Source organism: Ictidomys tridecemlineatus, chromosome 10 (genome assembly GCF_052094955.1).
Source record: "Ictidomys tridecemlineatus isolate mIctTri1 chromosome 10, mIctTri1.hap1, whole genome shotgun sequence".
In the NCBI taxonomy this organism is placed as follows: Eukaryota; Metazoa; Chordata; class Mammalia; order Rodentia; family Sciuridae; genus Ictidomys; species Ictidomys tridecemlineatus.
The window spans coordinates 2,681,981-2,706,692 of NC_135486.1; the positions used below are offsets into that span (position 1 = coordinate 2,681,981).

Here is a 24,712-nt window from a genome sequence, read left to right on the forward strand (position 1 = left end):
GCTCGGTTACTAAGGGCGGGAGCCCAGCGAGGGCGCTGGCGGCTTCTTCCGTCTCAGGCCCGCTTCGACGCCTGGACGCTCGCCATGCCGAACCGCAGGGCCAGCCGCAATGCCTACTACTTCTTCGTGCAGGAGAAGATTCCCGAACTGCGCAGGCGAGGCCTGCCTGTGGCCCGTGTGGCGGACGCCATCCCCTACTGCTCAGCGGACTGGGCGGTGAGGCCGAGGGCGGCGACTGGGCAGTTGGGCAGCTGGAGGCCGAGGGCCTCGCCTGGGCCAGCGAGAGGACGGGCAGGCGAGTCTGGGACGGGCAGGTCCTCACTGTGTTCTCCTCTGGTCCTCCTCCCACAGCTCCTGAGGGAGGAAGAGAAGGAGAAGTACACAGAAATGGCTCGGGAGTGGAGAGCCGCCCAGGGAAAGGACTCCGGGCCTTCAGAGAAGCAGGTGAGGCGACTGGCCGAGGCCGCGCCCTGAAGGCCGAGGGCCGGTGAAAGGCCGGGACCCTGCCTGAGCGCCGCACGGTGGGCCTCGGTGGGCCGGGTGCGTGGTGCGTGGGGCTGCCCTGGACGACCCCGGGTTCCCCCACGGCCCTGGGCCGTGACAGCTCTCGATTCTGGGTGATTAAAGGTAGTTTGGAGGATTATTTTAAACAGTCCTAGAACCAAGCCAGGTGCCGTGTTTTAAAGGCTGGAGTACGGGACTGGGGTATCTTGGCCAGGGGTATCTCACAGGTTTGAATGAGCTGTCAGACGTGGCTAGAGTACTGAGATTTGTTGTGTTGCTTACTTGTTTCAGGAAAGTACCAGGTACCTGTAAAGGTGGTCTTCCCTTTCCCTCTGTTCCTTCCATTCTTACACTGTTAACACTGAATGAAATCAAGAGAGTTTTGCTTGTTTTTGAGAGATTTTATTATTTATGTTTGAATAGAAGCTCTACTCAGTTGAATTTGTACTTATATTTGTGACCCCTATTTTTTTTTTAACTGTGAATTCTTCTGTTTCCCTTCAAAACTTAAGGTGTGTTGTATATATACCTCCTGTGGGACTTGGAATCGGCACAATCTGGTTTTTAAATATTAGAGTTCTTTGAGGAAAGGTTTCTTTGGGCCACTGGCCTGGCATAGGTGGCTCAGGAACATGAGCTTAATCAATAGTGGATAATAGTTGAGTTTGTTACTTACCATTCACTTTCTGGTTCAGTATACTTATAGCTTTTGCAGCATTCGCTGCCTTTGAATGTTGGTGTTAGTGACATATATGATTTTTCATTGGGTTTATTGGCCCTGAGAGGTTTCTGACATAATCTATAGGTTATTGAAATTATTTTGGTGAATTAAAATGTTTGATTCATCTAGTTTTTAAGTGTGTGAATGATGATTCTTTTCTTCTTCAGAAACTTGTTTCCACACCACTAAGGAGGCCAGGCATGCTCGTACCAAAGCAGAGTGTTTCACCCCCAGATATGTCAAGTTTGTCTCTAAAAAGTGATCAAGGTAAAGTATTCCAAAATATTTTATTTGAATTTAGACACTCAAAACACTAATGATGTATTGGTCAGTAAAAACATTGTATTTTGATCCTCCATTTAAAAGTACTTGACTATAAGTGTTTAGATATTTATTATAGCTTTGTATAACCTTTAATAAAAGAAAATTTTAGAATTTTACTAGAGAGCTTTTTGTAACAAATGTCGTCTCTTGATTTCTATCAATTCCAAATATTGTTGAATGATACTTATTTGTATATAACTAAATACACTTGTTATAAAGGTAGACAGGAGGAATAAATTTTTGAGATCTATGGTATCATGGGGTGACTATAGTTAATAAAAGTGTAATGTATATTTCAAAATTGCTAAGAGTAGATTTTAAATGTTTGCATGACTAAATATGGGAAGTGATGGATATAAGCATGTTAATTAGCGCAGCTTAATCTACAATGTACATAATATCAAAATGACATTGTATCCAAAAAGGATATACAATTACTATTTTTCAACTAAAAATAAAGCTTAAAAATAATATTCTGGGGGAATAGTAAGGGTAAAGGTGAATTACTGAGCTAACAGAAGAGAAATAGCTAATAAAGGGCCCTTGTTCTTTCTTCTGGCTGTTTTTGACAGTTGTGGTCTTTGTTTAACATAGAATAAATATTTGATATTTATCTTAAATATGGCCAGTCCTGCTAAATAAAACACTTCACACATTCATACATTTTTTTCCTCATTTATATTTGGCTTACATATATTGGTAAAAAGCATAAAAGGAATGAAATAAATTTTCCATAGTTTACAGAATTTATCCATTCTGCTTGACTTGTATTTGATTTTTATTTGTTGAATATGGGTCCTGAGAGTCAAGACTGAGTGTAGCTGATTTATAAAATTAAATTATTTATAAATTTATTTTTATATAATATATAAATTATATAATTAATAATTTTATAAAATTAAATAATTTTGTCACTTTAAACAAAGAGTGGTTACTACTATAATTCTTGATAAATGTTGTTATAAAAATTTTGGCTTATTTATGTGATACAAGTCAAAATTTTGTGAATTTTTTCTCATTCCAGCTCACTCAGGAATTTAGGAACACGCATTGGTTCCAAAACTTTCTTCCTCTCAAACTAAAGAGGCTTTTAGGGAGGGATAGATTTAAGACACTCATTTGTTCTTTTTGTCTTACTATTTTTTTTCTTGTAGCTCTCCTTGGAGGCATTTTCTACTTTTTGAACATTTTTAGCCACGGCGAGCTTCCACCTCATTGTGAACAGCGCTTCCTCCCCTGTGAAATTGGCTGTGTTAAGTACTCCCTCCAGGAGGGTATCATGGCTGATTTCCACAGTTTCATAAGTCCTGGTAAGTAGCCAGTGAGTGTAGATGCTAGATCAAAGAGCGTAGTTTTTAAAAAATTTTTTAATTTCATTTACTAATGGTATTTGTATTCTTAAAAGCATAAATACAAACAAGTTCTTAAAATATAACAAGAAAAACTGAGGTTTTAGGTATTGACATGGGGTTGTTGGTGTAGCTTTTAGCTTTAAGTAAGTGTCAGCATTGGTGAAACCTGCTCCTTGCTTTTCTGTGGCCTTACATTTGGATCACTAGTTTTTCATTAAGTTGCTGTTTGTAACCTTGAGGAAACTACGAAATCATTAGCTTGTCATTGGGTGGCCTTTACAGGAAACAAATGAGAGTGTGGAAATAGCTAGCACTCTCAAATTTTATTAGTATCTCTGCTTTCCATGATTCCACCCCCAGTAATAGCCAGGTAGTTCTGAAGACATAGGATTTGGTTCAGTTCCCAAAAGGGTAGATGGAAGTTAAGGGAACATCATCTCCTTGAAGGTGAGAAGGGAAGGTTGAGAGAAGAACTTTGGCTTTAGTTTTGTCATTGGTTTAAATTAATTTTATATATAAGATGATCTTTCATTTTTATATATTTGAAAAACTAATCATTCTGCTTACATTTGTGAGCATTGCTGCCTAGAACAAGTTGAGCAGTTTCTTTTTCCTTGTGTGTTATAAGGCAAACTGTGGAGGTCTTCTTCCTGCAGGGCCTCAACCCAGAGCCCCATTCATGGACTCTTAAGACTCCTTTTGTAAAAGCTTTTTTTATATATATAAATACTTTTATTTATTTATTCATTCATTCATTCATTCATTTATTTATTTATGCGTGGCGCTGAGGGTCGAACCCAGTGCCTCACGCGTACTGGGCAAATGCTCTACTATTGGGCCACGAACTCAGCTGGCCAAAAGCTTTTTTATTAGAGTATTTTTGTCTGTAAGGAGTAACTTTTGAAAGTAGTTCAGACAATATGCCAAGTTCTTGGGTAGTCTCTGTCTTTGGTTAAAAAACAAACACTAAAGGTTTAAGTTTTTGTATTTTCACATAATAAAAATTACCTACGCATGCTGTCACTTGGAATATTACTATAGTACAAGTAGGGAACTTCCAAATTTCTACTTCTCAAAATATTTTGTATTACAGGAGAAATTCCACGAGGATTTCGATTTCATTGTCAGGCTGCAAGTAAGTATCAAGGAGTGGGAGAATGTAGTAGTTGATATGTGCTGCCCGGTTAGATTTTACCTTTAGCTGGGAAGATGGACTTCATGGAAATGGTAGATGGTGTCTGCAATCTTTGAAAACTTTTAAAACTTTTATAAACTATAGTGTGATGTCTTTTCAGAGGGTGGTTTTATTTATCATATGCTCTATATCCTCTGTTTCAAGGTTTGCTATTAGTAGCCAGGTACTTGGAAAAGTCTTTTGAGAAGGTCTCATTATCAAGCTTTAGGACCATTTATAAGGGAAGTCCATTCAAAAAAATATTTTCTAAGTTTATGGTTCAAAATAATAGAGTTGAAAAAAGAAAGTAGTTTGAGTTTTTAGATGAGAAAAGCAAGTTTTTAAATATTTTGCAACCAAAGGGTATGACTATATGTATACCTACCCTTTCAAACTAAATTCCTTTCTAGAAACTGTTTTAAGCAGTTTCCAGTTGAATTAGATTGATAGTCATAATAGGTTTATTTTTTAATTTACATTAATTAAAAAGTGTCATTGTTTGGTTAAGGACCATTGAAAGATTCTTGTTTTTATTTCTCTCTTTTTAGTTAACAAATGTAGATAAGTAGTCTGTAGAAGTGTTTATAATTAGAAGTACATTTTCAAGTCTGCCATAAAAAGCAGGTATATTGTAATTCTTGTAATATTGTGTCTTTCCTATAAATGCCAATATTTTGACTCATTTTTACTTCTCTGTATTGATTTTTTCCTAGTCTTGTGAAAAATATGTACCAATTCATTTTTTTGATTATCTTTGAAACAGTATTATAAGTTGTGGAATATATTGTTTAAGTTATTTTTTAGTAGTTCTCTTTATATAGTTTTTGATGAAAAATAGTTTGAGGTTATTGAACAAAGAAGATGGTAGTTTAAAAAAGAAAACAAAAATAGAAACTTAGCCAGTAAACTAATTTTCACATTTTTACTTATGCTTTGTTTCTGGTCTGTTCGTACATTGGAATCCCTACTGTGTACCAGATAATCAACTGTGAGTGTCACTGGTTTACTTTTCCTGTGCGGTCTTGATGCTGATAAATACTTTTTAAAAATCTATTTTAAGGCTACTTTTACAACATTTTCAAATTAACCAAGTGTACTTTTTTTTAAAATTTCTTTAAAGACTAGAAATATTTTCTTTTTTAAAAAAATATTTTTTTAGTTGTAGATGGACATGATACCTTTATTTTATTTTTATGTGGTGCTGAGGATCAAACCCAGTGCCTTCCACATGCAAGGTGAGCACTCTACCACTGAGCCACAACCCCAGCCCAGGAATATTTTTCTTAATTATTTAATCCAGTTGAAACTGAGCACAGTGTTTCTCATTGAAGTAATCTCAAAATGTTTGGAGCTCACCAATTTAATAAGCCTGGGAAATGTGCCAATTAAATATTATAAATGACAGAGTGACAGCTATGTCGACATAATAACTAAAAATGCCTGTGCTAAGGTAATTGAACTGACTGGGAGGAGACCATGTTATTTACAGAGTACACTGGAGCAAATACATGTGTGAGAGAGTGTGTGTGTGTGTGTGTGTGTGTGTGTGTGTGTGAGAGAGAGAGAGAGAGAGAGAGAGAGATCCATTTACATAGTAGCTAAATTATATCATGCATCTAGCCCTTTTGGCTCTGCTCTCTGATCTTTCATGGAGTAGTAAGTAACAATAAGTGAATGCTTCCTGGGCATCAGAATCAAAGAATTTCAGGATTAGAGTGATTTTGATGTGGAGTCCAGTTCCCTGCCCACTACTGTTTTCCTCTGGAGAGGTACTGCAGGCTCTGTGTGAGCATGGGGTCTTGACTCTTCTTCACTTCAGCTAGACCATCTCTGCTTTTGTTCATTTTACTGGTTAATATTAAAACTTGTCTTTTTACAAGTTTTACTTTGAAAGAAACAAAGCTTTGAATTTGAATACTGATGTTAGCTTTCAACCTTAAAACTCCATCAGCTTTTCAAATGAAGCTTCATAACACAAAAAAATATAACATTCATTTAAAGGGTAAAGAGTATTAATGGACAGCCACGCATGGTGGTGATGCCCATAATCCCAGCTCCTCAGAAGACTGAGGCAGAAGGATGGCAAGTTAATAAAACCCTGTCTCAAAAATAATATTTATAAAAATGGTTGGGGATATAGTTTAGAGGTGAAACAGATTGTGTGCATGTTTCTGTACCTGCATTTGATTGCAAGTTGTCTTTTACCCATTTTTCTATTGTATTTTTCCTTAAGGTTTATTGTGTATTTTACCTGCTTACTGATTTTTTGATTGTGTAGATACCTATTTTCAGTTCATGTTTTGTGTTTCATTCTTTTTGGTCTGTTAAGGAAGAAAAGTTTTTGTTTTCAGTTTGCCAAATGTATTAATCTTATCGGTTGTGAGTTTTAGGTCCTGTTTAATAATTCTCCTGTACCTGAAGGTTATATAGTCAGTTTTCATCTTAACCCCAAAATTATAAAGTTTTGTTTTTTGTATCCAAGTCCTTTCCATCTGTAATTGACTTGTGTAGGTTTGAGGTAGAGATTCAGTTTCATTTTCCTCCATGTGGTTCATCAGTAGTTTCAAGATCATTGAGTAATCAGTTGGTTCATTGAGTAATCAGTTGGTTCATCAATAAGCAGAACCACCTGTATCCTATCAGGCTTCTGTTGACACATGTCTTCTATTCTCTTTATTCTGTTGTTTTTGGTGCCACTGTCATACTCTTAAACATAATGTTTGGCGATACTTCAGATCAATCCCCAACACCTTGTTGTTCTGGAATATTATGGCTATTTTTGACTCTTTATTCTTCCATGTTCAGTTTTATAATTAGGTATTCATTTTCACAAAAAAATCCTGTTGGATTTAAATTGGAATCACCTTTAAATCTTTAGCTCATTGTGGAGAAAAATGCTATCATTATAATATTTATATGAATATGCAGCACATTCTTAATTTTGAGGCCTGTAATGTCTTTCAATTTTATAATTATAGTAGTCTTAATACCTCTGTTAAATTTATATTTTGTCTTACCTTTTTACTACATTATAAGTGATATTTTTTGAAATTACATTTTCTTATTGTTTATATTTTTTTGCTGCCTACCACTAAACTTGAGTTTTTGTGAATTCCTTATCTGTGAAGTCACTTTTTTTCTAATCTGTGTATCTGTTTTGTTTTAGTATGTTGGCTAGGACCTCTAATTGATGATGTTTCACCAGTAAGGATTGAGGATGCCATTTGCTGTAGTTTCCTTTTTTTTTTTTTTTTTTCTCTCCTAGCCCATCTCCTTTTTTCGTTGTTTTTACTCTTATCAAGAGAAATTTCCTTCTCTTCCCATTTTGCCTAGGGATATGTCAGCTCAGTGTTTTAATGAATGCTCTTTCTGCATCTCCAGTGATTTGTGTCCTTTTTCATAGGGTTACTTACTAATTTTTGCTGCATTTTTATTGGTGCATTATAGTTGTACATAATGGTGGGATTTGTTAATATTCATACATGCACACAGTATAACAATATAATTTGTCCAGTGTCGTTCCCCAGTAGTTCCCCTCTTTTGCCCCTCCTCCCTCTTGCTGCTCCCTTTACTCTACTGATGTCCCCTTGATTTTCATGAGAACCTCCCATCCCTTTCTCCCCTCTTGCTTCTGCATATGAAAGAAACATGCCACCCTTCTGAGTTTGACTTATTTCAGTTTCATCCATTTTCTGTCAATGACATAAATTGATTTTTCTTGATGACTGAATAAAACTTCGTTGTTTATATACACCACATTTTCTTTATTTACTCCTCCACTGATGGACACCTATGCTTTTTCCATAGTATGGCTGTTAAGAATTGTGCTGCCATAAACATGGGTATGCATGTATCCTCTATAGTATGAAGACTTTAACTCTTTAGGATAAATATTTTAGGATAACTCTTTAGGATAAATATTCCTCATCTAGGAATGGAACCACTGGTACAGCTGGATCATAACGGTGGTTCCATTGCTAGATGAGGAACCTCCATACTGACTTGCATAGTAGTTGTACTAATTTATACCAACTGTGTAAAAGTGTTCCTTTTACTCCACATCGTCTCTAGCACTTAGCATTATTTGTATTCTTGATGGCTATGTACTCTGACAGGAGTAAGGTGAAATCTCAGGGTAGTTTTGATTTGCACTTCCCTAATTGCTAATGATATTGAACATTTTTTCATGTTGGCAATTTGTATTTCTTCTTTTGAAAAGTGTTTGTTTAGTTTATTTGCCCATTTATTAATTGTGTTATTTCTAAGTTTTTTGAGTTCTTTATTCTGAATATTAATCCTTCCAGAAGAATAGCTAGCAAAGATTTTTCTCCCATTCTGTAGATTATCTTTGCTGTGCAGAAGCTTTTTAATTTGGTGCTGTCCCATTAATTCTTTTTTTTTTTTGAGGGGGTACTGGGGATGGAACCAAGGGGCACTTGACCACTGAGCTGCATCCCTAGCCCTATTTTGTTTTTTGTTTAGAGACAGATTCTCACTGAGTTGCTTAGTGCCTTGTTTTTGCTGAGACTGGCTTTGAACTTGTGATTCTCCTATCTCAGCCTCCTGAGCTGCTGGGATTACAGGCATGTGCCACCGCACCCAGCCTGGTTAACTCTTCTCTTGTTACTGTAGCTCTGTAGTATAATTTGAAGTCAAGAATTAGGATGCCTCCAGCATTGCTTTTTTGGCTTAGAATTGCTTTAGCTATTCTGGGTCTTTTGATGCCTTTTTTTGTTTTTGTTTTTTTTTGAATGGGCAATTGAACCCAGAGAGTCTTTACCACTGAGCTACATTACATCCCCAGCCCTTTTTATTTTTTATTTTATTTTTATTTTTTATTTTATTTAATTTTTATTTTCACTAAGATGCTGCGCTGTTCTTAAACTTGCGATGCCCTCCTGTCTCAGCCTCCCAAGCCATTGGGAGTAAGGGTGTTTGCCACTGTGCCCAGGTGGTCTTTTATTCTTTTATTCTTCAGAATGAATTTTAGGACTGTTGAGTTCTGTCAAGAATGTCATTGGTATCTTGAGGGGATTGCACTGACTCTGTATATTGCTTTTGGTAGTATGGCCTTTTTGACAGTATTAATTCTGCCTATCTGTGAACAGGAGAAGTCTTCTATCTTGGGTTGTCTTCAGTTTCTTTCTTCAGTGTTCTATAGTTTTTGTCGTAGAGGTCTTTCATGTTCTTGAATAGATTTATTCCTAGGGTTGGCTTTTTTTTTTTAAGGCTATTATGAATGGGATTTTATTTCTGATTTCTTTCAGCAGATTCAATATTGTTATGTAGGAAAGCTACTCATTTTTGTGTGTTGATTTTGTAATCTGCTCTTTGGTGAGTTTTTTTATTAACTCTAGCAGTCTTTTGGTTGAGCTTTTTGGATCTTATTAAATATAGGATTAGAACATCTGCAAACAGTAATAATTTGGCTTCTTCCTTTCCTATTTGTATCCCTTTTATTTTCTTCTGTCATTTAATTGTTCTGACTACAATTTATACTCCTGTATTAAATAGGAGTGGTGAGAATGGACATCTTTGGTCCCTGATTTTCAAGAAATGTTTTCAGTTTTCCCCCATTTGCTATAATGTTGGCTTTTTTTTTTTTTTTTTTTTTGTAGATAGCTTTTATGGTGTTGAGGTAGGTTCTTTTTATCCCTAGTTTCTTCAGTGGTTTTTTGTTTTGTTTGTTTGTTTTAATTTCGAATGGGTACTGAAGGCTTTCTATGCACCTATCAAGATGACTAAGTATTTCTTTTTACGAGATGAATTTAACTTATTGATTTGTTTATATTAAGTCATAGTTACATCTCTGGGATAAAACCAGCTTGGTTATGATGTACAGTCTTCTTACTTTGTGGTTGAAAATTTTGCTAATATTTTATTAAGGATTTTTGCATCTAAGTTATCAGTGATATTTATATGTAGTTTTCTTTCCTTGATGTGTCCTTATCTGGTTTTAGTATGAGTGTGAAACTAGCTTGATGGAATGAATTTAAGTGTTCCGTCCCTTTCTGCCTCATGGAATTATTTGAAGTTCATTGGCATTTGTTTTTCTTTAAAAATTTTGTAGAATTCAGCTAAAAATCCATCTGGTCTTGGACCTTTCTTTTTGGAAATCTTTTACTACTATTTCTCTCTCATTGCTAGTTATTGGTCTTTTGGGTTTTTTGTCTTCTTGATTCAGTTTTGGCAGGTTGTATATATCTATATATATCCAATTCTTCTAGGCTACCCAGTTTATTGGAGAATAAATAGTTTCTAATGTTCCTCAAGATTTCTGTGATGTCTCTGTGATTTCTCCTTTTTTATCTCTAATTTTATTAATTTGTATCTTCCTTCTTTTGGTTGATTTTGCTAGGGGATGATCAGTCTTGTTTATCTTCTTAGACTGAATTCATCCTGCATTCTCTCTTTTTTAATTGTTTTAGTTGAACATGGACACAACAATACTTTTATTTTGCTTATTTATTTACTTTATGTGGTGCTGAGGATCACACTCAGTGCCTCATGTGTGCAAGGCAAGCACTCTTCCACTGAGCCATAATTCCAGCCCCCTGCATTCTCTTCTTATAGTTCTTAATTTTACATTGAAATTCATAATTTGAACTTGTCAAACATAAGCATAATTATTTATCTGGAGTACCTGTGGATCTTTATCAACTTTATTTTGATTCTCATTCTTGTCTTTTTGTACTTGGTTATAAAGTATTTGAAAAAGTAAGTAATTTGGGACCTGTAATCTTGTAATCTTCCTCCAGAGTAATTTGGGACCTGTAATATTGTTATCTTAGCTGGGCTTCTAGAAACTGTGCTTCTAGAGGTTGAAACCCCAAAACTGCAAAAGCACACTGCTCAGCCATTTGCTTTCTCTTTTGGAACTGGTAAAATAACCCAAGGGAAAACTTCTCCAAAATTAGCCTTGCTTCTCTGGATTTCTGTATTCTTGTGTACCTTGTCTTAGTAATTCTTTACTCTTGTCATATGCTCTTAATATTCCCAAGGGATTTTATTTTTTTCCTGGATAGTTGGTTTAAATTATTTAGTCTATTAAGGAAATGAAAGTCTTCATCATACAACCTCTTAAAAAGTAGTCAATACTACAGTGTTCCCCAGCCCTACTAACAAAATATTCCCAAGAGGCAGCATGGGAATAGTGAAAACACTGCAGGCTTGCTCACTTAAGCCTGTGTTTTGGGTCCTGACCCCACATTTACCAACTGTTATCTTTCTCTACCCATTTCTGGGATTCTCAGTGGCCTTTACTTTTGTATATATCATCAATCTCCTAAAGTGACTAAGACTATGAATTAAAATGTTAAGTACCTAAGCATACCAGCACATGGTACAAGTGCTTAAATATGAACTACCCACTATTCTCTTCTCTTACTCCTACTTCTAGACTACACCATAATATTTATATTGTTCAAAGTTTGAACTTCTACCTCCTTTTTATTTCCTTCAGGTGATTCTAGTCACAAGATTCCTATTTCAAACTTTGAATTGGGGCATGACCAAGCAACTGTATTACAAAACCTGTATAGATTTATTCATCCAAACCCAGGGAACTGGCCACCTATCTACTGCAAGGTAATTTCCAGTTAATAGTTCTTAAGATATCCATTTAGATACCAGAACATCCACAGAAAGCACCTAGAAAAAGAATTCTTGTCTGTGTATTAACTGTGTGTGTGAAATTAATTCTGAGTAGTTTCAGAGTGATTAATATACAATTCCTTTTCTTTTAAATTTCACTGATTTGGGAGAGATTTTGAAGACTATAATGCTGAATATATTTTCACTTGGATAGATAACATATTTTCTGAGCTCTTCCTTTTGAAATATCTGCAGTGTTTTTTTAACCTGAAGAATGGATGCTGTATTCTGAACATCTATTATTCCACACAAGATTATCTTTCACAGAAAGTCTAATGTAGCATCCCCCCCTTTTTTGTAATACTGAGAGAAAACTATATTATTTATTTCATCTGAATTCTTCTAGGCTAGGAGTCAGAGAAATTGGGTTTTAACTTTTGTACTTATTTATTAATCATGAGCAGATTATATAATATTTTCCTTCTTAATAGTTTTATGCGTTTGCGTATCCTAAGTCTCACTTTGTTAGCATTGCTAGGTAAATGTAACTGGTGAGTAGCAACAATAGTTTTTTTCTAATGTATATCACTTGTTTTTAATAGTTCTCATTTAGTTATCAAATTCTTCAGTCTTTATTCCCTATATCTCCCCCCACCCTTGAGAGGACAGCATTAATTAAAAGCAACTTAAGGTAGGCATACAGTACAAATAATTTTTTTCCCTTGTCCAGTCTGATGATAGAGCCAGAGTCAATTGGTGTTTGAAACGAATGGCACGAGCATTAGGTAAGTAAAACTATGGGTCACTGCAGAAGAGTGTTATAGTACCTGTTTCCATTTTGATACACACCTTCACTAATTGTTTTTTTCTTTACATATGGAAGAATTCAGGCAAGACCTAGAACTCCTCACTGTAGAGGATCTTGTAGTAGGGATCTACCAGCAAAAATTTCTCAAGGAGCCCTCAAAGACCTGGGTTCGAAGCCTCCTAGATGTGGCCATGTGGGATTATTCTAGCAACACAAGGTATTAATAGTGATTTTCATAAGAAAGTTACTTTGGCTTTTTTACTGAATTATATTTTCTTAGAATTGGTATTTTTTTCTGAGAACATATGGTAGGGCTAGTTGTTTTTGCCTTTTTGAGCAATTTTTCTATGAGACTTTGTATTGTATTTTTTTGAACATAAGACTCCATTGATTATAAGATACATTGTTACTTTGTGTACCACTAAAAACAAATGGAACTGCCAAATAAACTGACTGTTCTCTCTTATCACTTAGAGTTTCAGTACAATGAAAAGAATGTTTTTAAATTTATTAGATTTCTTTTTTACTGCATGAAACATTTTTGTGCTTACTGATAAAGGAACATGTAAAATGAATACATTGTCTGATTCATTTTTTATTTTGAAATAATCTCAGATTCACTGAGAAGTTGCAAGAATAGTAACACATACCATTCTCTGATTTCCTAGTTAACATTTTAGTACATTCTCATTACAGTTTTGTCTCTACACACTTCAGAAACCACTTGAGAGTAAGTTGCTGTCATCATGATTCTTTTCACCTAAATACTTCCATGTGTTTCCTAAGAATAAGAACATTTCTCTTACATTACCATTGTACAGTTACAAAATCAGGATATTGCCAATGACACTGCCTAATGTGAATACCATATTCATGGTCTCAATGGTTTAGAGAGTGTTAGGTTTCCATAGTGTCTGGAGCAAAAAACCAAAAATCAATCCAAGAACACAAATAGTACTTTGTCTCTTTCAAAGCTTCTTTAATCTATAACAGTTCCTTAGTTTTTTCTTTAACTTTCATGATCTTGACATTTTTTGAGAGTACAATCCAGTTGTTTTATAGAATGTCTCCCAGTTTGAGTTGGTCTGTTTTTCTTCATTGTTAGTTTAAGGTTATGCATTTCAGGCAGGAATACTACAAAAATGGTGCTGTGTCTTCTCAGTGTGCCATTATGTGGCAGTATGATGCCAGTTTGTCTCATTCCTGATGATCATGATAACTTTGTTATTTCTTTAAAATAGTGTCAGTCAGAATTCTTTGTTGAAAAGTTACTCTTTTGTACCTTATTAATAAATATTTTGCCGGGAAATGCTGTGAGATTAGATCACTATTTTGCTGCTCGAATTTTCATATCCATTGATGATTTTAGCCTAAATCATTTACTACTATGTGAAATAGTGGTTTTTCTAATTTTATTTCTTTTGCATTTTTTAGTTGAAATTCTGTAAGAAAGAACTTTTCTTTTTCACTCTTTTTTTTTTAGTATATTGACATTAGCATGGACTCATGATTCCTGTTTTATTCAGTGGAATCTAATCTGTTATTACAGTAATTTATTTTTATGCTCAAATTGTTCCATATATGGCCAGTGGGAAGTCCTTTAAAGCAGTGGTTTTGTTTTTTGTTTTTGTTTATGTTTATGTTTATGGCACTTAGAGTGAGCCACATCCCCAACCCCTCCTCACCTTTTTCCTTTTGGAGATGGAGTCTCACTAAATTGCTGAGGCTTGCTTTGAACTTGGAGTCCTCCTGCCTCAGCTTCCCAAGCCACGGGGATTACAGGCATGTGCCATTGCGCCCAGCTTCAAGCAGTGGTTTCTGTGTCCTGACATTGACTCTTAATTCTTCAGGTGTTTTTGATTTCTGGCACCTTATTTTCCAGACTCACCTTGTAATTCTGCTCCACCCTAAATTAGCTATGATTCCAGCCATCTGTGATTTCTTATTCATTAATGATGGCATTGAGGGTTAGGATCTGGGTGCTAGGTGTACTGTTGATTCCTTACTAGAATGTCATTGATTATAGGTCTTAGTGAAGACAGTCAGGAAGTGTGTGTGTGTGTGTGTGTGTGTTCACACACACCCTCCATGTACATGCGTCTCTTTTTTCCTCTATCTTGCTATGAGTTTGTACTGAACCTAAGTTCCAGTGCAGTACAATAGAGTTGTGTTGTATTTTCTTATTTTTGTACTTCCTTTCTCTTGAAAGTGAGAAACCTGGATCTCATATTTTTACTTCCTTGTTCGATCCTAGAATGCATTGAAAGTAGGTTCAGAGTTAAATGGGGCACTGTTATAAAACAAAAGAAATGGCAATTATGATTTGTTTATAATTGTCAGATGGCATGGAGTCAAAGTAATGTTCAGAAGTTATTTGAGTTATTTTGTTTTCCACTTTAGTTAATTTAGTTAATTATGTGTTTGAAATAAGTTTATTTGCTTGTTTATATTCTGTGTTTTTGTTGATTTAGTTATTGTTTGAAATTGTGAAGTATGACCATTTTTCAAACAAGATATATGCAGGCCATCTCCATAACTTAAAACTGGATTCTTTATAGTGCTGAGTTGTATCCAAGGACAGGGATATCTTGCCATTGGTCAAATCTACTTTTGTGTCTTTCAGATACATTTGAAATTTTTCCCACACAGATTGTGTATATCTGGAATTGGCAAATTTTTTTGGGGGGGGAGCAGTTTCTTGATAACTGTTTTTGCTATGAAAATGAGTTTGTTTAGGCTTTCTAATTCTAATGGAACAAATTTTGATAAATTGTATTTTTGTAGGAAATTATGCATTTTATGTAGAATTCCAGATGTATTTGTTTACAGGTTTGCAAAGAAGGTATTCTTTAAAAAATTTTAAATTTCTCTTGTTTCATTGGTCATCTTACTTCTTGTATATCTGTGCCATCTTGTTTTTACTTAAGCCAGTGTGTGTGGTCTAGATCTGTTTTTTTGTTTTTTCTCATTTTCAGCTTTTGTTCTCTCTACCCTGTAGTTCTTTTTCTACTTGGGGGTCAAAATTTAATTCACTCCTCTTGTTTGGTTTTTATTGTATTTCATCATTGTTTTCAGTGGATCCCATTGATTCTGAAATGCAGTATTTTCATGGGTCATTTTTAACAAGTTCTTTAATTTTCATGACAAAGCTTTTAAATGTCCAGATAAGCCTTTCTGGGTTTTGTTTCTGTTAGTAAATTATGTTGCTTTTGCATTATGATCAAAGAGTGTTTTCTGTAACATTAGTAATTTTATGGAGTCACTTGGCCTTAGGTTTGGGGAGTTTGTTTTATTTTGTTTTTGCTTAGTATATAATCAATTTTTGTGGCTTGTTGTATGGGCATGTGAGAATATGTGTTATTTTTTCAGGTCACAGCATTACTGTATGTTCATAAGGTCTGCATTGATTATTGTGTTAGTCAGCTTTCTGTTACTGTGAAATACCTGAAATGATCAACTTACAAAGAGTAAAGCTTTATTTTGGCTCACAGTTTGGGGGGCTCCAATCCATGAGGGCTTTTGAACCTGTGTTGAGAGTGAATTGTGGTGGGAGTAGTGGGGAAGTGAGAGGGAAAGAAACTTGGCTCACAGTCCTTGGAGGCCACACCCCCAGGAACTTGGTGACCTCCCTCTAGACTCTGCCTCTCGAGCACCACACTGGACATCAGGACTTCATTAGTAGAGACCTTTGTGGGCATGTTCCAGATCCAAACTATAGAAGTTATGTTGTTTGGATATTCTTATTGCTTTAGTTTGACTTATCCTATTCCTCTATCTTGTACTGAAAGTGGCATTTTTACAGTCTCAGTAATTACTGTGTTTCTGTGTCTCATTATATCTTTTGTAGTTTTGGCTAGTTGCTATGTTTTTTGGTGCCTATACATAAAAAGTTCGCTGAACTTTGGTATTAGTGGATTGATGAAAGGCTCACCGGAATAGTAAGAGGAAACTGTTTCCTATGATACTTTATGCACATTAGTAAGGAAATGCTTTGCATAGGAGGGGCCTGTCACTGAGCTCCATAACATAGTAAGATTCTAATGTATGATATTTTACAAGGGAGTTTAGGTTGCAGAGAACTCTAGTAACTGATTCAAACCTGCTAATATAAATGAAGAGGACTCATTTCAAACACTGTTCTGAGACATATGTTAAGAAGACTGTAGTTGGTAATAAAATTTTGAAAAATGTCTCTTAACTCTAGGACTAAGGGGCAAGTTTATATTGGTGAAATGAATGCAGCTAGACAAAGCAAGTATTTATTATTATCTTTATGTTATTATCTTTATGCTTCCTGTAAGAATTCCTGTTGGGTTAATTCACTGTCTAACCTACTGATGAAAACAGGTATATCCTTTACTTAACCAACTAATATTTATTGAGCATATCCTTGATGCCAGACAGTTATGCTACTCACTGTGCTTACGGTGCAAAAAGTAATATGAGCCTGGTACATTGGTGCACACTTGTAATCCCGCAGCTCGAGAGTCTGAGACAGGAGGATCATGAGTTCAAACCCAGCCTCAACAAAAAGTGAGGCACTAAGCAACTCAACGAGACCCTGTCTCTAAATAAAATACAAAATAGGGCTAGAGATGTGACTCAGTGGCCAAGTGCCCCAAGTTCAATCCCTGGCACCCAAAAAAGGAAATTAATGTGATCCCTGCCTTTGTGAAGCTACCAGTTAAATGGGAAAAGGACATGGGTTAGTGGTTTTAAAATGGTAATTTTAGCTTATGGTAAGTGCTAGAAAAAATCAACAGGATACTCTTAACAGATGTTTGGACTGCTTTATAAAATGGTCAAAAAAAGCTGAGAACTGAAGCAGGAGAAAGATGAAATGAGGAGGGGCTCAAGGCCTTGTTAGCCATAAGAAGGAATTTTGTCAAATAGTGAAGGGTAGTAGGTTAGGTTTCTAAAAGATGTCAGAATGTTTCATGATTGTATTGGAAGGACACAAATGAAATATGGAGCCTGTGATGGTTAGATAACCAGGCAAGCAGTGACTTGGCTTAGATAGGTGACATCAGAATGGAGGGGAATAGGTCGATTTCACATTGTTTAAAAGTAGGCCTTCCTGGTGGCCTGGGCACAGGGAGAGAGAATGGAAAGAAAAAATGGCAGATGACATAGAGAGGAGCACATTTAATACATTCGGAGACACTGGTGAGGATCAGGTGGACCCTGCAGCATGCAGATGAGATCACCTAGACAGAAGGCAGAGAGAAGATGATTCAGCACAGCTCTAACCAGTTTTGACATGTTAAAGTGGGCAGAGGCTGAGTTTTTGAGACTGTGGTATCCCTCAGTGTACAGTTGTTGTGATGTTAGGAAAGTTCTCACAGCCATCATCAGTGTTAATTGAGGGGATCCTGAATGCAGTAACTGCAGATTTCCTTGAGTTACTCTTTGAGCCCTCTATTTGTTTTCGTTCCCTGGATTAGTTCATTTGGAGGAGTTGTAAGTTGCGGTCTGTTCTGGATGTTTTCATGTTGCAGGCTTTCCTTCAAGTGTGATTGTTTCTGGTTATGTTCATTATTAGAAATGAGGCTTCAAAGCCAAGTAAGTATCCATTGTGTTCAGTAGGGATATCAACTGACTAGGCTTGGCTATAAGGAAATTAGACAAGCAAGCTTGATAATAAATTAGAGTTAGAATCCTAGTTGCCAGAATAAAGAGACTTTGCTTTAGGGTTTCAGCAACCACTTTTGCTGCCTGGTTCTCCAAGTTTAGTTTGTTCACCCCTTTGCCTGGAGTTGGAGAGGTCCTCTATTATTCGTACAGAAGTTCAGCCTCAGTTCTTACCTCTGTTCTGTGGAGAGGGACATGTCCTCTTGAGAGTCCAGTGCCTCTAATAGATAGATCTTCTCCTGTTGCTTTCTCTGTTAGCACTGAAGATATCAGTTACTGTTCTTCATTTTTCATGAATTTGTTAAATCTCTTCATCTCTTCCATGGAGATTTTTTTCCCCCTTTTTTGTTAAATGAATACATGTTATCCTTTTTTTTGGACTGGTAATTGAACCCAGGAGTGCTCTACCACTGAACTACATTCCCGCCCTTTTTTATATTTATATATTGTTTATGTATCTATTTGTCTTATTTATTTTTTACCTTATTTAGATTGGTGGGTATTGGGGATTAAACCTGGGGATGCTCTACCACTTATAAACATTCCCAGTTCTTTTTATTTTTAGACATGGTCTCCATGAGTTGTCTAAACTGCCCTTGAACTTGTGATCCTCCTGCCTTAACCTCCCAAGTAGCTGCAAGTACAGGCATGTGCCACTGCACCCAGCTTACCGTTTGTATTCATTGTCATTTTCAGAGGGTCTCAGAAACAATAGGAAACAATTATGTACATGTATTTAATTCACAACCTTAAACTAGAAGCCCCAGCAATAGTAGTATTCAGAGAAGTAGTTTATGTTTTGATATTATTTTCTTTAGTCCAGTTTAATGACTTTAGTCCAGTTTTTATATTTAACAAAAATTTGAGTAGTTCTTGTGTACATATGCATTAAACTAAATTCTGAGGGAAGTGTGGAGAAGTGACATGACCATCCTTGCCCTCTGCCTTTTGCCTCATAGGAGCAGTAGGCATGTGAAGACACCATTCTGATGCCCCATTTTCTGGTGATGAGAGAGGTTCAAAAGGTGATGATAGAAATGAGAGAGAAATCACTTTATATGAGTTTTAAAATTCTGAAATGCTATATGGAATTAATGTTTGATTTGATTCCTTTGGAAAGATGGGTAAAATTTTTATGAGCAGAGATTTCAGTTAAAAGGAAGATTTTTCCATAAGGTTCAGAAATACCTGAACAGTGATTTTAGAGTGAAGCACAGAGATGGTTGAAGAAAAACCAGTTTGTCCATTTGACTAGAGCATTACGTAGCTATAGCTGGATGGTTCTGAAGGCAGGATTGGCCTTGAAAAGTGGAAGGAATCATAACCTTGAAACAGGAGGGCAAGAGAACACCAGGACTGTCAACGTCTCTGGTGGAGGGAAACAGTATGGGGGATTTAGGAGGAAGCTGTGAGCCTATTCAGAAGATGTGAGACACTGTGGCCTGATGTGAGAATTTTGGAGTGGACATTCATAAAGGAAACATCTGAGAACAGGTTGCAATAGGAGCTAGATTGGAGGCTGCACAGCAAGTATTAATATCGTAACAAAGTACATAGCCAATCTGATTTTCAACAGATATATAGAGTGAACTTTATTAGAAGAACACTCATTTTTAGGGAATGGGTATGATTTGAAAGTAGGAAATCACAGATCACAACAATGCTATATTTTTAAATACTTATTTTTTCAGTTATAGTTGGTTATCTTTTTAATTAATTTATTTTTTATGTGGTGCTGAGGATTGAACCCAGGGCCTCGCCCATGCTAGGTGAGCGGTCTACCACTGAGCCATAACTCCAGCCCCAACAATGCTATTTTTAGTAGCAGTACAATAGCAGATTGAAGATATTTTCCCCTGGGGTCAGTATTTTGTAAGTTTGGTTGGTTGGTTTTAATCCTTGAATATGTTGTTAGTTTTTCAATTTCATTTCAGTTCTGATCTCCAGTTCTAATCCTTCATTTCAGTTCTGCCCTCTCATTGCCTAAAAATGTGTTTATGAGGTAGATACTTTTGGGCCTCAAGTTCTAGACAAGGATCAAAACCAGTTAGAAATTAAAAGTTACTTAATTCTGTATGGTTGCATTTAAACTTAGGTTTAGTTTTTTACTTAAGTTTAGGATTTGGAGGTTTATGAAGAACATTTCCTGGATCACGTTTCTTTGGAAATAGTAGGGGAGTTTTAACCTTATTTTAGATAAGATTTTCATTCTGTTAAATAACTCATCAGTGTGAATGCATATCACTGACACTTTGAGATGAAGATTCTTGCTAAGTTTACTCTAGTTTTGCATTATGCAAATAATGCTGTTCTGAATCTCAAAAGACTGTGTATTCAATGAAAAGACCCACAGGTTTTGTAGTGGTACTCATCAAGTAACATTGTGTTGAATCACACAACTTATTTATTCATTTCCTCTCCAGCATTGCCTCCTGAGGTCTCCACTCAAACATCGCCACCTCAGTGAGCCCCTTCCTAATGTTTATTTCATCCCTTCTTTCTTTTTCCTCCTTAGGCTGTATCATTATAACTTAATATCTAATTTACTATGTATTATGCTTGCATATTTTGATTAGTCTCCTCACTAAAAAGTAAATTTTGTGTTATCTATTTCTTTCAACACTGTATCCCTAGTGCTAGAACAATGACTGGCAAATAGTGTGCGCTCAATAAATGTTAAATGAATACGTGTTATCTTTAGTCACTGCTGTGCCTCTGGAACACCCATTTTATTTCTGTTTAGGGTTATGTGTAATTTGTGTAGTATCATGACTGTGCATCAAATGAGATAACATAAAATCTGGGTTTTTTAAAAAAAAAATCTATTGTGTATTAAATTTAGAAACCTTAATCTTTGAGTAATAGTGTGAGTTTTTCTTAAATTATTTCAGCTAGGCAAGCTAGAAGTCTGGCATGTGAAGACCCTTCAGCAGTGCTGCTTCAGTGAGGATATTAAGCTCCATTTTTTTGTACAGGTGCAAGTGGCATGAAGAAAATGACATTCTCTTCTGTGCTTTAGCTGTTTGCAAGAGGATGGCGTAAGTTGGGGAAGGAGTTTCTTCATAATGCTGCTTTTTGTGCTGAGTTCCTTGGTGTCCATTTTGCTTACTCTTGGGCAGGTGGGTGGGTCTGTTCACCCACCTTACTATATTTTTGTTAAAAAGAAAAGGTGGTGGTTCATGTGACTTCTGTCCTACCGCCCATGTCACTACTCACCGACACGTTTTAGTAAATCTTCAGAAGCCTGCACTGAAACCTTTCCTCCTTGGAGTCCTGAGTGCTGAAGGACAGCACTTCCTTGTGGAGGTGCTCCAAAAGCATAGACCTTTCCCCTCGTCTTGTAGTGAAAGCACCTTATAGTGAGTCCCGGATCCTGGGGGTTCTGCTAGTCTCTTCACTTAGCAGGCAGTCGTGAGTTCTGAGGATTAACTGTTCCTGGTTTTAGTTTTATATCTGCTTCTGCCCTCTCATTGCTTAAACATGAGAGAATCCTGGTCATCTTTAACCTCATTCCCATTCTTCATAACACACCTAAAATAGAACCTGGCAATCAGAAGATTGCTTACCCAGTAATAATCTTTTATGATATGAATTTTACTGCCTATTTCCAACTTATTTCTAAATCTCTAAGTTTTCTTTTTCCCCTGCGATTAAAAGCAGTGTCTCTCAGATGCTTGCTTTTTGAGAATTTTAAAATATGAATGCTTTCATAGTGAATTGGATGAGAGTAATATAATGGGCTTTTTGTCTTACTTCATTTTAAAGGTACTGCATCAGCAATTCCCTGGCCACTCTCTTTGGAATCCAGCTTACAGGAGCTCATGTACCACTACAAGATTATGAGGCCAGCAATAGTGTGACACCTAAAATGGTTGTGTTGGATGCAGGGCGATACCAGGTAAGGACCCTGGGCTACCAGAAAAACCTAGATCTTTTTACTTCTTTGAGGAAAGTCTGTTTACCCTTTTGGTTCTAAATAAACTGACTTTCCTCTCGGGACGCTGCTTCTGTTAGTCTTCTCAAATGATGACATCATCCTCCCCTTCCTTCATCATGGGCCTGCATTTGAAGTAGTTGACCTTGATTTCAGCTTCCAGACTTCTTCATTCCTTCTCCCTAAAACCTATAGGCCTTTGATTCTCATGCTGTCTAGGCAAGAGTACCTGACAACCCTTTTTGGATTCAATATACACTTAAGTTGGTCCTCATTCTTAGAGCAACACTGGCTTGGGAAAACAGTTTTCCTGTCAAACTTCTTTGAGTTTCCCCATAGGTAATCTTTTCAGCTACCTGACCTCTGAATTTCTGAACTTCCCTTCCTCCAGTGTCTTCCACCATGGAAGTTTCCATTCCTGGGATCAGACCCTAGACCCCAAAGGTATTTTCTTCATAATCTCAATTTCAGACATGATCCTCTATGACTATCTTCCTCTGGTACTCTAGTGCCAATGATTATTTGACATATGTAGTTACTTATACAATTACTTATGCCTCCACTGTTTTACATTCCTTTGGACCATGCATTGCACAACCCCAGGGCACCTTTCACACATATGAAGATGCAGCCTCATTACCTCCTTCTGTCCCATCTTAGGTTCCCTGGTCTGTCACTTATTCCTTGCATACATTGTCAGCTCCATTAGGCCTCTTTTCTTAATCATACTTGGTTGACAGAAACAACCCTGATTAACTCTTCCTGCCCTGTGGAGCTACATGAGACTGGAAATAAACCAGTATGCTGACTGGTCTTTCTTCATTTTCATTACCACCAACCTCAAGAGGGCCATTGATGTTGCCTAGCTATTACCCGTGTCTCTAGTTTGGTTGCTCTCTCACTCTCCTTGACATTTCTTGTATCTTCCATCACCTCTTCTCTAGCTGACCCTGATGACTCCTCTTAAACTCTAAGAAAATAGAAGCAATCAGGAGAAATTTTCCACCTGTTTCTACCACCCCTGCTAGCTGCACCCACCACATCCTCTGCTTTCATTCCTGTATTAATGAGTGGATTGTCTGTTTTCTATCTAAAACCAATCTGTTTATATATTAGATCTCATTCTCTTACTAATCAAGGACATAACACAGTAACTTATTCTTATTTCTTGTATCGTGAGGGTTTCCCTCTGTTCTGAATCTTATTGGCCAACAACCTCATCTTTAAAAAAAAAGAATTACTGGGCACAGTGGCGCATGCCTGCAATCCAGTGACTTTGGAGGCTGAGACAGGAGGATCTTGACTACAAAGCCAGCCTTAGCAACTTAGTGGAGCACTTAGATACTCGAGGAGACCCTGTCTCTAAATTAAAATACAAAAAACAAAAAAAAAATTGCTGGGGATGTGGCTCAGTGGTTAAGTACCCCTAAGTTCAATCACCAGTACCAAAAAAAAAAAAACAAAGGACCCTGTAATTCCTAATGTCCCTCCAGAGTACCCTATATCTCTCCTTCCCTTTGCAGCAAAAGCTATTTGAAAACTATTTGAGTCTTAGTTTGCATTTGTAAAGAGTAATTTGAAGTAAGAAAACTATTTGAGTCTTAGTTTGCATTTGTAAAGAATAATTTGAAGTAGACCATCCAATATTTGATAAGAAATAAACATTTCCCCCCACCCCTGGTATTTTCCTGTTACTTTACAGAAGCTAAGGGTTGAGAGTCCAGGATTCTCTCATTTCAACTCTTCTAATCAGGAACAAAGGTCAAACACAGCCACTGGTAAGCATCTTAAATTTTATAAGAATGTACATCACAGAGGTTTTAGGGCTTAAAGCTTACTAAGGTCCCAGCTTACTGAGCATCAGATGTTCCTAGATAAGCTTTAGGATATAGGAAACTTGTTGAATTAGTGTTTTGCTTGGCATTAGCACCTTATACAATTTGATATGTACATTTTTTTTATCACTTTCATGGAGTATAACTTATTCCTCAGACTTTTGTTCAGGGTATTAGAAAAAAAGATTGTAGCCACTATGGTTGTATAATTTTGATGTGGTGATATATCTTTTTGGAGATGAGAAACTTTTAAAGCTAGTAACATGAAATTTCAAGTGGTGCTTGAAGAACTTCAATTAGGATTTTCTGCTCTAAAAACAAAAGGGAACATTTTTCTGCCTTTGCCTTTACATAGAATTTCTTCTTTTCATTATCCATTTAAATAAGGCTTAGAGGCCTACAGTAGGATGAGAGTCAGCAATTAATCTTTAGAGAAAAATCACTACATTTCCTTTTATTATATTTTCAATATCCTAGGTGATTACCCATCTGGGGTGAAAATTTCAGGCCAAAACAGCAGTGTTCGAGGAAGAGGGATTACCCGCTTACTAGAAAGCATCTCCAATTCCTCCAGCAATATCCACAAATTCTCCAACTGTGAGACCTCGCTCTCACCTTACATGTCCCAAAAAGACGGGTATAAATCTTTCTCTTCTTTGTCTTAATGATGGTACTTTTTTCAATTTCTGGAAAAATAACAGGCCCAACTTCCCTTCTGACTACAGTCGTATTAAACACATAGATCACATCAATGATAAATGTCACTACTCTAAAGACTATGTAATTTGTAAGGAAACTCTGTTTCATAGATTAAAAATAATTGTGGTTGGAGAAGA

The 24,712-nt window shown here is 36.3% G+C and overlaps 1 protein-coding gene across 1 annotated transcript; it reads left to right on the top strand.

Annotated features, from left to right (window-relative positions):
• Mael (maelstrom spermatogenic transposon silencer) lies at nt 1-24,712 on the top strand. Its single transcript, XM_005319850.4, has 12 exons — nt 1-216; nt 352-444; nt 1,393-1,492; nt 2,704-2,859; nt 3,995-4,036; nt 11,538-11,662; nt 12,399-12,453; nt 12,552-12,693; nt 21,083-21,145; nt 21,873-22,005; nt 23,744-23,819; nt 24,354-24,712. Exons 1-12 carry the CDS (start codon nt 85-87, stop codon nt 24,539-24,541), a joined length of 1,305 nt encoding a protein of 434 aa, XP_005319907.1. The 5' UTR covers nt 1-84; the 3' UTR covers nt 24,542-24,712.

Excerpts from the sequence above, each read along its gene's own strand:
- Mael (XM_005319850.4), top strand. The coding sequence starts at position 85 with ATGCCGAACCGCAGGGCCAGCCGCAATGCCTACTACTTCTTCGTGCAG. Across the intron at positions 4,037-11,537 it reads ATTTCATTGTCAGGCTGCAA|GTGATTCTAGTCACAAGATT; the intron begins GTAAGTATCAAG and ends TATTTCCTTCAG. Across the intron at positions 12,454-12,551 it reads ACGAATGGCACGAGCATTAG|AATTCAGGCAAGACCTAGAA; the intron begins GTAAGTAAAACT and ends TACATATGGAAG.